This window comes from Silurus aristotelis (assembly GCF_946808225.1).
Source record: "Silurus aristotelis genome assembly, chromosome: 12".
NCBI classification, from domain to species: domain Eukaryota; kingdom Metazoa; phylum Chordata; class Actinopteri; order Siluriformes; family Siluridae; genus Silurus; species Silurus aristotelis.
In genome coordinates, this window is record NC_139585.1 from 14,215,188 (window position 1) to 14,232,298 (window position 17,111).

General features: G+C 38.0%; 2 protein-coding genes and 2 long non-coding RNA genes across 5 annotated transcripts; 2 read left to right on the forward strand and 2 right to left on the reverse strand.

Annotated features, from left to right (window-relative positions):
- On the reverse strand, positions 1-2,099 carry LOC310734207. 2 transcript variants are annotated; one of them, XR_014535988.1, is made up of 3 exons: positions 1,941-2,099; positions 597-1,685; positions 1-111 (listed from the first exon to the last, which is right to left on the reverse strand). It is a non-coding gene; the product is annotated as an uncharacterized lncRNA (long non-coding RNA). The 2 variants fall into 2 exon arrangements; XR_014535989.1 differs by having other exon boundaries at positions 1-114.
- A 159-nt stretch (positions 2,100-2,258) lies between these two features.
- LOC310734206 (protein VCF1) lies at positions 2,259-6,224 on the forward strand. Its single transcript, XM_083555942.1, has 4 exons — positions 2,259-2,374; positions 2,764-2,930; positions 3,943-4,054; positions 4,164-6,224. The coding sequence occupies exons 2-4, from the start codon at positions 2,899-2,901 to the stop codon at positions 4,410-4,412; spliced, it is 393 nt and encodes a 130-aa protein (XP_083412068.1). The 5' UTR covers positions 2,259-2,374; positions 2,764-2,898; the 3' UTR covers positions 4,413-6,224.
- On the reverse strand, positions 6,210-15,051 carry tepsin (TEPSIN adaptor related protein complex 4 accessory protein). The gene is made up of 13 exons (XM_083555906.1): positions 14,768-15,051; positions 14,470-14,542; positions 13,526-13,617; positions 12,853-12,946; positions 12,631-12,698; positions 12,425-12,509; positions 11,574-11,642; positions 11,290-11,478; positions 10,510-10,699; positions 9,818-9,931; positions 9,017-9,095; positions 8,759-8,893; positions 6,210-8,640 (listed from the first exon to the last, which is right to left on the reverse strand). The coding sequence occupies exons 1-13, from the start codon at positions 14,804-14,806 to the stop codon at positions 8,092-8,094; spliced, it is 1,776 nt and encodes a 591-aa protein (XP_083412032.1). The 5' UTR covers positions 14,807-15,051; the 3' UTR covers positions 6,210-8,091.
- On the forward strand, positions 14,916-15,869 carry LOC310734208. Its single transcript, XR_014535990.1, has 3 exons — positions 14,916-14,989; positions 15,094-15,239; positions 15,517-15,869. It is a non-coding gene; the product is annotated as an uncharacterized lncRNA (long non-coding RNA).
- Positions 15,870-17,111: the final 1,242 nt, after the last annotated feature.

The window sequence follows — 17,111 nt, forward strand, 5'->3', positions numbered from 1 at the left end:
CTTTGTTAAACATTGAAGCTGCATCCCTGGGTGTTTTTGGTGTTCGAGCAACAAGGTAAGATGCAAGCTCATTTAGTTTCACATCTTCAAGTCTTAGCTCTGCCACTGGACCTGCTGAGACAGATGCAGAAGCTCCATAAACCCTTTGTATAAATGAGAATTTGTTTATAGTCTGCACTATGCTGCAAAGGCCTTAACATATATAATAAAGTATAAACAAGTAAATTAATATTAAAAAAAAAAAGTGGTGGTTTAATTAGAAACTGGTATTATGTCTACATTAACAAAGGTAGTCAGGAGTGTCCATAATCAATATCTTTTGGGTCCCAAATGGAAATATTAAGTATATTTTAATAGCTGAAAGAGCAGCATTACATTCATGTTCTGTAATATAGCAGTAATTTTTAATATAATTATATGTTGGAAAGCCCAGCTATTGTTATGTGTGTATGTAGTTTATTTATAGAATAGCTACTATTAAAACCAGCCTGTCGTTTTTTTTTCCTATTTCCAGAAAGGCAGTGTTTTGTTGTATATCATACCAGTAGACTATTATACTGTAATAGATTAAACTCTTTCTCAAGAGGATACTCTACCTTGCCTCTGTGCTGAAGGTTTAGATGTTTGGCACTTCATCAATAAATTCGCATTCGAGATTTCTGAATGAGACGAGATGAAACATGTTCCACCGTAACCTGTTGCCATCTCAGGTGAGTATGCAATAACAGACGTGTTTTGAAATCGTGAGCTGAGCACGTTTTCGACTGGCCTTTGGACTGAGGTTTGAAACATCGGAAATTGTACCGTTTTCATAATGGTATTTTGATAATTCCCTGTATGAGGCTCGAGTTCAGACTCTGAAGTGTTTACACACTTAGTAAAAGACACGTGTGCTGAAACAATGGGAAATAACAGTGTAGCACCATCATATCTACTTTTATAAAGTCCATGTTTAATGTGGTCCCACACACAAGTCTTTGTTTGAAATACCGACACACCTTGCTGTTTTACTCTTGAACCCAAAGTACATTTTTTGGTCAGAGGCTCTGATATATTAACATTTTCTGTGCACTTTGGCATTTTTTGCGTAATCTGAGAGACTGTGGCCTCGGATACTGTTCGTGAAGAATCTGTGGTAGTGCAGTTAATCCTATTGGTGGTTAATTGAGAGATCAAACTGCTATTTGTATACATTTTTGTTTCTTTTTCTAATAACAGTGTGTCTTTTACTGGCTTTTTTTGTGTTTCATTGTTATGCTTTTCAAGAACTGAAGTGAATTTGATTCTCGTCTGTGTTTGCAGTTTAGCTTGTTTCAGCACCTCTTTCTCTCTTTTTGCAAGCCACTTGGTTTTGGCCTTTACAGTGTCTGTGTTCATTCCTCTGGTTAATGGGACTTTGGGTGCAGTGCTTGTGAGTGTGTTGGTGTTTGCTAAAAGTTCCTTATCTATTTGCAACTTTTCTTTGGGTTTGGATTTTGAGTTTCCTTGAAATATTGGGCTATTAATCTTACTGTTGATATTTATTTTATTTGTCTTATCCATATGACTTGTGTGTTTAAAAGTTGTAGTCTGCATCTCTGTAGTTTTGTTAGTGAGTTCGCCAGTCTTTGAACCAGGGGACATTTTGCAATGAGGGAGATGAGAATTGAGTCTTTTGTACGATTTCCCACAAAACGGACACGTCTCTGTTTACAAAAAAAAAACCGGATTAAGCAGGTTAGATTATGATGATATTTCAAAGTGTAACAAAGTTATGATCATATGATCTTCTATATAAATAAATATATATATATATATATATATATATATATATATATATATATATATATATATATATATATATATATATATAGTTATATATATATAAGACAGCTCTGATGGAGGTATTAAACTAAAAAAATAATAATAACTCTGTTAGTAGACTTCAGTCAAATACTCACCTGAGCTCATCTTGAGCTCGATTGTCTATTGCGTTTGATAAATACGCAAACACATATTAATAAACAGTCTGACAACTTTCGCAGCATGGAGTTTTCAGCGAAGACGTTTAAAATAAAGGACCCATGTTGGTGCTACTCGCAGGAGCCTGTACAAAAAGAAACAAACGCAATTCTTTTTAAAAAATAACAAATCTCAGTCTCAAATGCTGACATATATAAAACAGTGGATGCATTTCTAAGCAAACGAAATGTATAATATACAGTGACAGGTGCAAAAAAGGTTTATTTTGATCTTATTGTCAAATTCGTTCACGCAGGATGTACGTCACGACTACGTCAGACGCAGAACCCGGAAGTTTTCACTGTCATTTCAGCTGCAGAGAAATGTAGCTGTCACGCAAGCTGATTTCGAGGCGATCAGTTAAGTGGAATATGTAAGGGTTTATTTTTTTCCTCAAAAGTGAAATAGACAGTGTTTACAATATCGAGTTTATCTTATGTTAATAGGAAACGCACAGTCACCAGGCACGAGCTGTGTTGTATTTTTTGTGTTAACCTGTTGGTGTGTCTTATAAAAAACAAAAAAGTAAGAAAAAAAACACGTGTATGATGTTTAGTGTTTAGGTGGACCAGGTTGAAGGTGTTCATTTATATTCGTCTAAAACTGGGACTCAATAAAGTTAGATTTAAACACAGCACTTTGTATATAACCAGTGACTGTCTGAGAGACATCAACATCTATAGAACTGATATTCACCTTACATCGGGTTTATGTACTGATTGATTGACTGATATCGACCGATTTGTATTCAATTGATGATAGTTTTCACGGGTGGATCATAGTGAATATGTGTGTGGTTATTCCCTTGGACTGCATAATCACAGTAGATCAACCCTCCTCCATTTAAACACACTGAAGCTGTTGGACAAGAGCACCTCCTCACCGAGTAACTCTCAAATGCACGGCTTGCTCATGCCATCAGAAAGCAGGTAAGAGGGGTTTATTATTTTATATCTCCCTTTTGATTGATATTTGGCCTGCTGTAAAAATATCTGCAAAACCAGACTCCCATTATATATGTCACTAGCACTGTACATGAGTGAATATACACTAAACACACGCGTGCTACAGCTGACTATTATTAGATTTTCAGTCACCAAAAGTAAATCTTCATTGTCACCTTTAGAGTTTTCCTTAAAGTGTTAAAATGTTCGAACAGACCCTGTTTTACCTTCCTTAGCTGAGTCATAATCCTGCAGTGGATATTAATAACTAATAGCTCATGTCTGAGTAAATATGACCTGATGTGCATGTTTAAAGCAGCACGGATTCCTCTGATCATTATGAGTTTTGTATATAGTTAAGGGAATAAAATGTCCACTGCATCTGTAGCTGTCAAAAATAATGTGTGATTATATAACACAGATTCCCAGCTTCAGCCATTAGCTTAACAGTGAAGGTCTAAGTATGAGAAAAACACAGGAAAGTCTAGCCAAAGCAGTCCTTGTGTAATGCTATGAGTAAAAGATAAAATAGGTGTTTAGGTGAACGGATTCATTGTGTTGTTATTTACCAAGAAACATTACTGATTTTGCGAAGCTTCCTGTAAGAAGACATTTCTGTGAGACATGACATGTCTCATGTACAAGACAGAAAAAAACGGTCTGGTAAGGGACTTTTTAATGCTTCTATAACAGAGTGATAAATGGAACCAAGTTGATAGATGGACAGTCCTCAACATTAAATGTAACTATAACTGGCTAAAATGTGGAGTAGCTTTTCCTTAAGTAAATATATAACCTTATATGTCTGGTAAAAACTGGTTTTCCATTCTTCTCTCAGGGAAACAAGTTGGCTGTGGTTATAACAAAGGTTCTATAATTGAGACAGAGAGAGACTGAATAAGCATGTTGAATTTCCTTGTTTTTAACTCAACCTCATGATGGCTGTTATGATGAATTAGTCCAAAGATTGGTGAAAATGAGCACCTTTTCCAAACAGAAAACGGCGTCACAGCTGCGATGCTGCGGAAGAGCAAATTTTACCTCAAGCTAAGAGGTATCCAGGCCATCCTTTCTTTTCAGAGCTATCCCATGATGTGTGGGACTGTGAGGTGAGGACTTTGATTAGCTTTTCCTTACTTTAATCAAAAAGAAAGCATGCAAAATGTAAACGATATTTGCCCACATTTTTGAAGGACATTTTTCTGTTCTTCTTAACAGTCTTCCAGTAGTGATAGCAGTTGCATTAGCAGCCCAGAGAAGCTGGCAGGAGCTGGCTCCATCTCCCAGTCTGTGGAGCAAAATGGAAAGTGTGAGGATTCCTGTAGCCCTAGCACCTCTGGTCAGATGGGAAATGAGACGGCCTTCCCACTGTGCAAAGCTGATGACCCTTACCATCATATCAACTGCATCCTTAAAGAAGCCCACTTCAACAGTTTGAAGAGTCGTGGCCAGCCAGGAGCAACCTGAGCACCACTGGCTAACCAAAAGTATAGTACAAAAGAAACCTGCATCAGAGGCACAATGTGAATCTTTCTTCTGTTTGGCTCAACTGCTTTGGTACCCATTTTTACAGCGCTTTTCCATTTTCATGATCGGTGTCCGATATCGTTTAGATCTCTACTTGGGTGCTACAACATAAAAATCTCTGACAGCATGCTATATGATTAATACATGGTGCTACGTGTTAAATAATACAGTCATACAAGGTAAGAGAGTGTGACATGACGTGTTGTTAGTGTACCTGTTGCTGAGTAGTGAACAAAGTGGAAAAGGTACACATCGTTATATGTTCTTCTTCCTTGAAAAAAAGATCTCTGGGATCACAGAAGCACATGGGAGCATTTATGCATAATAACTTAATGACATTAGCTGTAATTCATGTACAAAGGACTTGAGAGTAATTGTGTTGCATTTGTTTCTATTAAATTTTTAATCATGCAGTTAGTTTAATTTTATTTTGTGTCTATATAAAATATACAACTCAGGCTTTGTGATTTCTTCATGTGCCATGAGGTGGCAGTGGTGGCAAGTTACTAATTATAGTACAGATCTGTTTCACACAAGTATAAAATTACCTTCAGCCCTTATCTTCTTTTTTTATTTGCCTGTTGCTTAATGTAAAATATTTACTTCACATCCTGCTCCTTAGCAGGATGTCTGTATTTTAATTATTTGATTATTGTTTAACTCAGGTATGTTGTAATGTACCTTTCTTCAGGCACTTTTAATCATGGAGGTAAATTCAGTGACTTGTAATTGATGTGTCAGAAGATTTAATTTTACAATCTGATTTTAACACTGAATATTTTGCAGAGCCTGAAAGGAATCATTTCCTATTATGATTCAGCCATTTCAGAGGAACACAAATGCACCATGGTTTAAAATTGGTCTTCTCCAAAAATAGCAGCTCCAGTACCAGCACGTCTTAGTCATATTATTCCATAAATGCACAACACATTTACCCCCTGTTCATAATTATGCTTGTACAAGTAAAAGTAAATAATTAACACAACCAGACAACGCTACATCTTGATCATCCCAGGCTGTATGTTTTTGTGTATGAATTTGGCTAGAGGTTATACCTGAGCTTCTAAATATTCATTAGAGAGTTTGTCCTTGTACGTCAATGGTGCTGATTTAGCTGTGCACTTGCACTGAAACACTGCGGTATATCCATATGACTGACCAGCAGTCCTCGACCGGGCAGAGGGTGTGGGGGGTTTGGGGGCTGGGGGATTTTCTCAAGACGTTTTTTTGGAGAAAGTTCCATTTGCCTACAGTATATAATTGAGGACATATTTTTGGGACATTTCATTCGGGAATGACTTTCCCTATGATATTAAATGCATGTGTGCACACTTGTATGCAAAATTCTATTAAAGCGGTACAAATGTTTATGGATCTGACAGTCACACCCATATGTGCTTTTTGAAAATCTTATTCTGGAGCCAAAAAAAAAAAAGAAAAAGAAACGAGAATATACATCTGTTGTATAAATCAGATGCTCAAAACTGCTCTTACATGAGCAAATTTCACATTTATTTGAACAGAATGTGCAGTAAGGCAGCGTAAATAAGCAGACTACCATCTCGAATGCTGCAGCTGAAAAATGTAAAGAACTACAGTGTAAGACTATCAGTTTTGATGATAATCATTACAATTACCTTCATGTTTTGTATGTAGAGTTGTACATAACATAGCTAACGCATTTACAATTTATAAATAGGTATTTTCTCAAATGATCTTCATACAATATCAACAATAAAGGTTTTTAAATAATTTTATTGTGTTGGCTTTTTTTCTATAATTGCAGATATGTTCAAAACAGTGCATTTCATTTCATGACTAAGTGCAGCTTCACATCTCACACACGTGCACACACACACACACACACACACACAAATATACAGCACAGTTTGCAAAACTGTATGAAGCTGAATTCATTATTTGACTTATTGGCAAAAAGGACCTATACTAAAATGATTCAGCATGTCAATGCTTATCTTTCGTGACCATATTTAAAGGTTTTAAATTACTGGAAGACTTAAGTAGCTCTGAGGAATAACCCCTAGTGCAAACCATAAAAGAATCATTAAATTAGCTGTAAAGTGACACAACATGTGTCAGGCAAGGTAAACACTGGAGCAAAATAATCCTGAGGTACATCAGTTTTTCTCTCATCAGCAAAACACAAGTAATAATCCAAATGTACAATTTGTTATGATTAATATGCAGAGACCAGACTGTGAAAACTGTGATGTGTCTGGTCTCAGAGGATTCTTTCAGTCACATTCAGTAACTGGTCAAGGTCAGTGTGGATCCAGACCATATCCCGTGATCACAGAGTGTGAAATGGATACACTTGGACCATATCACACACATTATCTTTAGCCAAACCACTTACTAGCATGATTTTCAGTGGTAGGAAGAAAACAGTCTTAAATAAACCTACAAAAAAAACATTAAAAGCATAAAAACTTCACACTAACCTGAGCTCAGGATCAAACCTGGGTCCATGCTACCTGTTGAACAACTTGAGGAATATAGAACACTGACAAGGTCTGACCATTTTGTCAGGCAAATCGGTCACATATTTAGTAGGGTTGTAACGATACAGAGAATTTAAATTCAACACAAAGGTGTTTTAGTAGAAAGCATTTTTAAAAACTGCAAAAAAAAAAAAAAAAAAAAAATGCATTGCCTCCTGTTTTCAACTGATTCAAACTTTCAACATTGTAAAGATACAAAAAATAGGGACAGTGTGTTAAACCATATAAGTAAACAAAAGCTGTGCATTGGCATGTAACAAAATGAAGCATGGCTGATAAAACATGAACACTCCTCAAACGTTCATTGAAGTGATACTCAAGGAACGCTCAGTCATTTCACATTCAGATAGTTCTACTGTCAAAGTCATCACTGCTGCTCCATGTCTCAGAATCCTGCATGTTTCTCTATAATGAGTAGAGTCTCATAGGTCTCCATGATGTTCTTTAGCCTGGATTGAGTTAATCAGTAAAGCTTAGTATAGGAATGGATTAGCTTGTGAAAATCAGCTTTCTTTAGAGAGGGGTACTTAAAAAAAAAAAAAAAAAAAAACGGTATAAAAAAATACTGTTTTTCAGAGGCGGTACTGTCAGCCTGTTTATTAGACCACAGGTGATAGGAGATATTTTATGATAAATAAGCTGCATTATTATACACTGTATCGTTACACCCCTACTATACAGCCTGCTTACAATTCTTTAGACTTGGTTATAAGCCACTAGCAGCATCGGGATCTTGTATAAATATTACATAAAAGACCAGTCACACCTGACTTAACAATGCATACCCAAAAGACAACCATATCTATCCTAGTATACTAAATTATTTAATCTCTGAAATCGAGTAACTATATAATCTAAAATCTGCCCTTGAGTCGAAATAAATTGTATTTGTAAATATATAAAGTTACTCATAAAGTAAAAGACTGGATCAGTTGTTAATGGCATTGGTACCTTCATGCACCTGGTGCAGTTTTTGCCCATGTTATTCCTTTCTAGTAATATTTTTTTAATTACTAGTCATGGAGTACCATCAATTCTACCAAAATTATTGAATTTTACAAACGGAAATACATTTAAACATTATAGCCATTATCAGGTCAGAGGTTGAGGAAGGAGAAAGCTGAAACTTGGTCACCACTAAAGGATGAAGAGGGCTCTGTGTTTTTTTCTGAGCTCTTCTCCATATCCATGTTGATGCTGTCAAAAGTTTCTGGTCTGGTCTGGGTATCTGGCTCCACAAGAACAGGCTCAACGAGACACACTGGCTTCCCTCTGTTGATCAGCTCCATGCCACTAAACAGGGAGAGTCTGGGAGGGTTAACAAAAGGCTCCGAGCTCTTACAAAGGTCTGTGGTTCTGTCTTCATTCTCCAAAACACTCTGCTTGTTTCGTGTGCTTCTCTCAACAGAATCAGCATGATCATACTCCTGGTCTTCTTGTCCAGCAGAGGGAGCTTGCGAGTCACTTATGAACAGAGGTTTATTTACAGCTGCGTCCGCTTGTGCTGAGAGAAGAGGACTAATGAGAGTTGGATTCAAGGACAGATCTGAACGTGAAGAAGTAGATGATTCGGGACACACAGGAACGTCATGCTTGGTTATTTCCGAGAGAGAAGTACCCAATATTGCTTCAAACTGCCTAAGAAGCTACAGACAGAAAAGCATCATTGTTACATATGTCCTGTATACACACACACACACACACACACACAAAACTGGTTATTTGAACACAATACACCCTTGTATACCTCTTTCTTTACCTTACCTTGGTTGCCTTGTTTGTTACTGGCCCTGTTGTCCCTTTACTCAACTGGGAAAGACGTACATGTGTAACAGTGAAGATATGCTCTAAAGATATCAGATCTGTGCACATCAGGCATGCCAGACCACACAGTGCTCTCTGAAGAAATAACAAAGATGTTTATATTTAGGATTATATAGTCTATTTCTTCCCCACTCTGAACAATCAACTACAGTCAATTATGCACTTAAGGTAACTATATGTTTAAATCGGACAAAATACCATTTGGGTAATCTGTGAGGGGTCCTGTAGTTTGTGACAGAGAAGCTCTACCACAACTTCACAGTTTAAAGTAGAACACCTAGAATGGAAAAAGCAATCAATCATTTTGATAATGTTACAAAAAACAAATCGTGTCCAATCTAAAGTTTTCCTGTACTGAGAAAAGACTAGAAAATAGAAGTCAATGAATAAGTAGACAATGTGCAAGACTAATGCCTAAAACACCACGCACTTTCCAGAAAGTCCATGTGTAATCAAATGTTTGTAATCAAACATAACCACAAGTTCTTCCACCTCAGAGTACTACAGGTAATTAAAGGTGATGAGCAGATTTGGGGCCTTGTTCACAAGAACATTTCACCAGAGATCAGCTCTTATTGTAAGCTTACACATGCAGCAACTGTCTCACCACTGAACCATAAAGGTGCAGCAGGTTTTAAAAATACCGGTTGCCATGTTTATCAGGGGGTGGCATAATTATTATTCTACTTCAACAAATCTATAGCTGGATCACATGCCCTCAACTGCTTTTAATCCCATTGGAAGTCACTGCATAAGATTGAAAGTTACAGTTTTCTCTAATTTGTTGCTTTGCTGGACACGCCCACATCTACCCCCTTCCATTGTCGCGGTTGCTCGTATTGGTGAACGTCACCAGCTCTTATTGAATATGAATGGTCCAATCGCTTTTTCGCTGCTAGTCAATGACTACTCTGATGTGTAAACATAGCTCTTATCTTCAAATGAGTGAATTCTACTAAAGTGAGTGAATTTGCTAAACATTTCAACATAAACACTTACTCTTTGATGAAAAGTTGGCTCTCATCTCTGGAGAGAAAGATTTTAGATCCATTAATGAGTCTGTTAATCAGCGCCATCTCCTGGCCACAGTCTTCCAAATGTACAGCCTCGACACTGAGAAAAGAAAACTTTCTAGCACATCTGGGAGGCACCTCAATTTAATAAATCTGAATTTGAAGATATGGCAAACGATGACATTAAGAGAATTACTCAATTTTAATATGAATTACAAAAGATATGGTCCATATAGTCCCTTTATTTCCCCAGTGTATATATAGATCAAGATCAAGGTTGATATTGGTGGAAACTTTAAATTATTACAAATTCATCCAACATGTCTATGTTTTAACAACTGCATGCTTGCAAATGAATCTAAATCTCTGAATCATGCCACCAACTGAGACATTTCTAATCTGATGAACTTGATTAAATAATTTTAATCTTAATAAATTCTTTAATTAAGCAATCATTTAATCCATGCATTATCAAAAATAATGACTAATAAATGAACTTCAGTGAACAGACTCTCTCTTACATAATATATAAACTCCTGTTAGCTTTCATATATTACTACAAAATTAAATTTTTGGAATAAAATTAATTTCTACATAATAATAATCATCTATTCAGAGCTTTACTTTTCACACCTATGCTGTACAATGACCTAGCTTTTATAAATCCACCAGCTTTACCGTTCTGATACGCTGTCTCCACTTTCACGGCTCGCACACGAGTGGCTGCCCGTTTCTCCGGACTTACTGCTTCCCCTAACTGATGTCTGAATGGCTGGCTCGTTCTCGAAAGAAGAGTTGTGAGACGAGCTATGGCCACTGCCTGTTTCCTCCCAACCTCCACTTGCCTGTCCCGGGCATCTGTGAGGAGCTGAGAGGCAGAAACTTTTCATGAAACAAATAATGCCGTTAACTTCATTTACCACTTGATAAACTCTACCAACCTGTACAAACTGTAATGAACTACAATGATGCACAAAAATCTCTGTGCTATTATCAAGTACATATTTGCCACTGGTTTAAGTGACTGTGTACACGGACATGCTTTAGCTGAACTCTCTCTCTCTCTCTCTCTCTCTCTCTCTCTCTCTCTCTCTCTCTCTCTCTCTCACACACTCTCACACACTCTCACACACTCTCACACACTCTCACACACTCTCACACACTCTCACACACTCTCACACACACACACCCCCCCCTTACAGTTTCAACATTTATTCAAGAAACTGCCCTTTGATTATACTGCAGCTGCCGTTTCCATTGTTAAAAGTTTTATATTTTTGTAAGACCTTCTACATAAAAGATGGTCAGAAACTGGCAGAAACAGAGCAGCAAAGTTCTTCAGTGGATTCACCGAAGAACTTGAAAACCAATGTAAGCAAAACCTTAAGTAGTTGGCCCTTCACACATTTTATCTGAAAATCCCTGCTCCATAAGCATAACCCTAGTTTATTTAAATACCTTTGCGGCTGTCTGAAGGAACACTGTATGCACAAGCTGGCATTGCAACCTCCACAACAGCAGAGGGAGCCACCACTGCCCGGTAATTATTATCATGGAGTCGAATCCCAGCATGCTCTGTGGGGGGAAGAACAGCACTGGCCACCACCTCTGCAGCTTTCTGAATCTTATCCAAAATACGCACTGTACCTTATAAAGAACAAGCAGAGATGCTGTATAAACTGAAAGTGAAACGAAAACAGGAGCAATCTTGAGTATTGGTCACAAAATTGAAACTGTCTTACTGGATGATTTTCTCGCTGGGCTATTTCCAAATCCCAGCATCCCCGATCTGAGACACTCTGATCCCATTCCTATTGAAAAATAATGGCCCAATGTGTAAAAACATGACATTTAACACAGATTTCACACAACATTTAACACAGATTTCAGTAGAAAACCATGGTTAGTTTTGCTTTTAAGACTTTTCTGTTGCTGAAAAACATCTCAATGTTTTGAGGAACAAACAAAGAAGGCAAACAAGGATATTAGTGCTAAAGTATTATATGTAAATGGTGGGAACAATGATGGGAAAATGATGAAATGGGCTTCTATAATTTATTGATTTTTAGCATTGAGTGAAACTAATTCCTGAACATTCATTCAGTTAGGGACAATTCATCTTCATTCCACACTCAGAGTCACAAAGGACATTAACACTGGGTCTGAGGTAACAATGCATCCCAGGTCCATCACAGGGCATCATACACACACACTTTCACATCTGGTGCAATTTAGAATCACCAATATGTTTTTTGTGACTTGATAAGAAACTAAAGAAACCATAGAAAACCCACGTGTTCACAATTAGAATGGCAGAAAAGCAACACAGACCCTTTGGCAAACTGGGGAGACTGGAGGTTTTAGTAAGTGACAATACAACATACCACACCAAATCCTGAATAATGATGCCTCTTTCACTCACTCACTCACACACACACACACACACACACACACACACACACACACACACACACACACACACACACACACACACACACACACACACACACACACAGTCATTGTGACTCAAACCACTATGTTTGAAACAGGTGAATCAGCAATAATGACACGTCAGGAATGCTTATTTACACACCTGTAGTTGGAGTTGCTGCTGCTTTACAGAGAGAGACATCAGACTTTGTGGACATCATGTCACTGAAGAGCACACTGGCCAATTCCTAAAGAGAAGAGATAATATTAGGGACGATCTAATAACCCAAGATCAGTGCAAGATCGGAGTTACACACACAAAGATCTAAAAAATATATACTGGAAGAAGTACGGTTTTAAATCTCTCACCTGTGCCAAGACTCGCACTTTCTGAAAGAGTGCATTGCCATGAATAGCATCCGGAGGACCACTGTACACTGAAAGAGACACCAAAGACAAGAGATTAGCAGCAATTCAGTTTTTTTTCCCTGTAGATTACAAGTTCTTGATTTTACAATGTAAAGAGAATATTTTAATCCCAGGTTTTGTTTATAATTTCTACGGTTTTTGATGCATGCGGAATCCCCTTACCCGTTACTTCCTGGATGAACGTGGCATTTCGCCTCAGTTCTGTAACAAAGTGCGGAGGACTTTGGCCACAGAGATGCAGCAGGACCTTTAAAACCTTTAGCAGAGAACAGAAGGCAAAAAAGAAAAGCATCTTTAGAAATTTGAGAACTCGATTTAAACAAATCAAGGCGTTATAAGCTTTAAAATGCTGCTGGATGTATGCTCACTTAAAAAATATGTTTACCTGTTATTTGTTTATATTTGATGATATGTTGCTACAGTAAAACATTACTGTCTGATATTTAGACACATGAATATGCTGCCGTTTATAACACTGTTGTTCTTCCTGCACACTTTCACATAATACACTGCCCTGATCATGCGCACGGCGCTCCTGGATATACGTATACAGGTGAAAAAACACTATTACATACGTCTGAACATGCCTGCTCATGTGCTGTATGTGCACTCTCTCTCGTTATACTTGTTCTTGGCAAAACATTTACTTGCTTAAAGCACATGAATAATCGTGCAGTCTGTTGCCTGTGCTCAACGTTTATAGACTTTGTACTGTATAAAAATGAATTCATGAACAATTTTACTCAACATTGATGATCAAACCACCTGCGATGCACATGACAGTAAATGACAGTACAATCTACTTGACGTTACCATGAGCGTTTTTCCACCTCACCTTTAGTTTCACGTGACAGGACTCAACCTGCAGCCGCTCCAAAAGGTATTCAAGAAGACACTGGCAGCAGCCCACTGACTCATGAGAAATTTCTAGGATGTTTTATAAGTGAAGGTCTTTATTGCACTACTTTTTTTGACAGTGGTGTGGTGGGCTGTCTCTTATCCCAGACATCTCTCATGTCTGTGTTACATTCTGGCTCTCCCTTTTAATTAGGCTGCCATAGCTAGTCTTGCTGGAGTCCTTACTTGCATCCTGATCACACTGTAGTGTCTTAAAATGTTATCTAACAATAGTGGTACTTATAATAACAATGATTAATTCTCTCTTCCTGTCGCCTCTTCTCTCTCGGTGTCAAGTTAAACATGCTCCTGAGCTACCAGTGACCAGCAATCCTGTCCCTTTCAGCTTTTCTGGTCTGAATAATCCCAGTGTCCTCTGGATGGAGGTCTCTTCGATTGAAGGCCACTGTGTGCAGCTGTGGATGGTTCCACAAGAACAGCCTAAAAATCCATGTAACTGAGCAACTCAAGGACTAGGAGGATGGATTTGGACTGTAATTAATATTCTGTAAATAAAAGCATTAATATTGTAATTTATACTGCACAACAATGGACCGCAGTTTTCACAAACAGTTCTGCGTTTAAGCGTCCGTCACTTAACAGCAGACCATATTAATGGAACTATAATGATGGATAGTTGGTGTCACACAGATGAAGATGGTTTTCCTTCTGAATCTGGTTCCTTTCCAGGTTTCTTCCTTATTCCTCATCTCAGGGACTATTTCCTTGCTACTGTCTCCACTGCCTTGCTCATTAGGTAACTTATAGACACTAAACTTATACATTTATATTTTATAACCCTTGTAAAGCTGCTTTGGGACATTGTATTGCAGTAAGTAGTTCTTGTAAACACGGCTTTACAACACAGTTGTCAAAAGATACTGCTGATTTCCTCAAACAGGTATCCAGGACAGGGCGCTTCGTCATCTGCTGTCGCCTTCATAAGAGTCGGCATCTGAACAAACACATGGCGGTCAGAGAGAGCAAACAAGTCCAGCGACATAAAGCTAGATCTCTAAAATCTAGTAACATCAATGACTTGGCCTGTACTGGAAAACCTGCATGAGGAGCGCGTGAGCTACCTTACCTATACATAAACACGTTAACCACAACATTTCAAGGAGAAAGCTAAGAATCTAAGAGTCACATTTCGACCTGGATTCCAACCTAAAGCACTTACTTTCTGCAAGAATGCCAGTCGTTCCATTAAAGTAGCCATTTGTTACGGATCTCGGGTTATTCCGCGGTCTGTGTACCATTGCTGAGAGGGAGAGGCCGGAGCACCGTGCACTGTCATACCGCACACCTACACTACACGCTTCTCGAATCTGATTGGTCAAACGCCAATGCGTCACTATTAAAGGTAACCAATGAGCAACAAGACGTTCATTCAAAGGCGCAGGTGATAAGGTCCAAATCCACATTCAGGTACTTTTCCCCACCCATGTTCACAAAAGTCCCGCTTTCTGTGCTGCGATTGATTGGTAATTTTCTTTCACAAAGCAGGTCAGGATTTGACAGAATCTAGTGTGAACCAATCAAAGAGAAGGAGGCGGGACATGTAGGAATACGGGTAGCACAATTATGCTACCTTCAAATGTAATAAAAGTTGTGGTGTTTTCAAATTCCTTTCCGAAGCTATGCACTCCGGGGTATGTTAAAAAATAATTTCTGACGGTTTTTCTGTTTTTAATGCTTACATCATAGCAGTGGAAATGCATTGTCAGTTTTCTAAGTAGGTAATAAACTTTTTATAAGACAGTGATTGAATACACTATAATCATTGACTTATATTAGAACTTCTGCATCAGTTGCACATTTTAATTAAAGAAAGAAAAACGGAAATATATCAGACAGATTAAAAAGATAAATAGGAACTACATTTAAAAGGTCCTTTTAATTAAAACTACACATTTGTGTATACTGTAGTGATATCTGAGGAGCACTTGAAGGAAGCATAAAGCTGGTCCTGAAGAGCGTCACGTGGTCAGGGGGCACAAATATGGCGGCGCTCTTGTAGAGGATTGTGTGTTTTTGGATTTGGTTTGTAGGCCCATATACGTTTGTGATAAAACTAGATTTTTATTGGATGTTGCCTTTTAAGACACTGTACACATTCTATATTTCGAAATTAATAAGCAGATTAATTGTTAGTTTACGGTCATTTGGCTTAACCTGTGACTTCGTTTTCAATCTTCTTGATCCGATTTGTTATATGGGTTTGAGAATGAAGTATCAGCCAATCACAGTGTAGGAGGCGGGATCTTTTCGTGTTCCCAGTCATGACAGGGAGAAACGTTTGGAGCAGTAGCCGGGAGCGGATGAGGAGATTCCCTGAGCTCTTTGCCCGGTGCTCAGCAGAGGTGAATAAAACTATAAGTCGCATTTCAGCAACTAACTACAAAATTATAATAATAAAACCTTAGGAATAACGAAAACTGTATGTTGGTGAATCTCTGTACTTATTTAAACTGGTTTGTGTTGCAGGCAGCTGTTTATGGCAAATGTGTGGTTTCCACTACATCAGGCAAACAGGAGCTGCAGAAAGATTTGTGCCTAAAAGAGTTTGAAGCTCTGAAGACCTGCTTCATCAACGCTGTTAGTTTAACTGATGCACTCATATACTGTATATTGCTCAAAGTATTATGTATTCACTATAGAACTTGGCCTTATTATTGCTTTATTAATGCTGATCAGCCATAATATTACAACCCCCTGCCTAATAATATGCTTCCAAAATAGCTCTGTCCCATCAAGCCATAGATTCCACAAGATCTCTGATGGTAATGTCTTCATGTCAAATGCTACAAGACACCATCAGATCACTCAAGTCCTGAGTTCTGAGGCAGATCCTCCATGGATTGGACTTGTTTATTGAGCACATCTAGGAGATTGTAGATGGAACACTTTGAACTCTGTCATAAACGGTCTGGAAAATATGAAAATATTTTCCATTATCCTGCAGAAATATTTCACTGTTTAGAGGCAATTCTGTTGTCATTTATGGCTGTGCCTGGTCTGCAACAATATTTAGATAGGTGGTATGTGTCAACTTAACATCCACATGAATGCCAGGAGCCAAGGTTCAAAAGGTGACAAAGATACACTCGACCATCCATTTATTAAAAAAAACCCCAAAAAACCCAGGCGAAATTCTTTCATTGCTCCATTGTCCTATTGTTGGGCTTTAAATAGTTTTAAATGGTCATGTGCACCAAGCTATGATGCACTGTGGGTTCTTTGTTATAGCCAGCATGAACTTTTCATCAAATTGTGCTATTGTAGCTTTTCTGTGGGTTCAGACCAGATGGATTAGCCTTTACTGCCATTGTGCATTGGTAAGCCTTGGGTGTTTGGGGTTTTTCTTTCTTGTACCACTTTTGGTATGCTACGAACCCCTGCATTCCAGGAACACCTCACAATATCTTCTGTTTTAAAAATTACACTGACTCCATCGTCTAGCCAGCACAACTTGGCATTTGTCAGAGTCCCTTAGATCCTGACACTTGCTTGTATTTCATGCT

Excerpts from the sequence above, each read along its gene's own strand:
- LOC310734206 (XM_083555942.1), top strand. The coding sequence starts at position 2,899 with ATGCACGGCTTGCTCATGCCATCAGAAAGCAG. Across the intron at positions 2,931-3,942 it reads CTCATGCCATCAGAAAGCAG|AAAACGGCGTCACAGCTGCG; the intron begins GTAAGAGGGGTT and ends TTTTCCAAACAG. Across the intron at positions 4,055-4,163 it reads ATGATGTGTGGGACTGTGAG|TCTTCCAGTAGTGATAGCAG; the intron begins GTGAGGACTTTG and ends TCTTCTTAACAG.
- tepsin (XM_083555906.1), bottom strand. The coding sequence starts at position 14,806 with ATGGCTACTTTAATGGAACGACTGGCATTCTTGCAGAAA. Across the intron at positions 11,643-12,424 it reads AGCAGCAACTCCAACTACAG|GAATGGGATCAGAGTGTCTC; the intron begins GTGTGTAAATAA and ends ATTTTTCAATAG. Across the intron at positions 8,894-9,016 it reads CCTCACAGATTACCCAAATG|AGAGCACTGTGTGGTCTGGC; the intron begins GTATTTTGTCCG and ends TTATTTCTTCAG.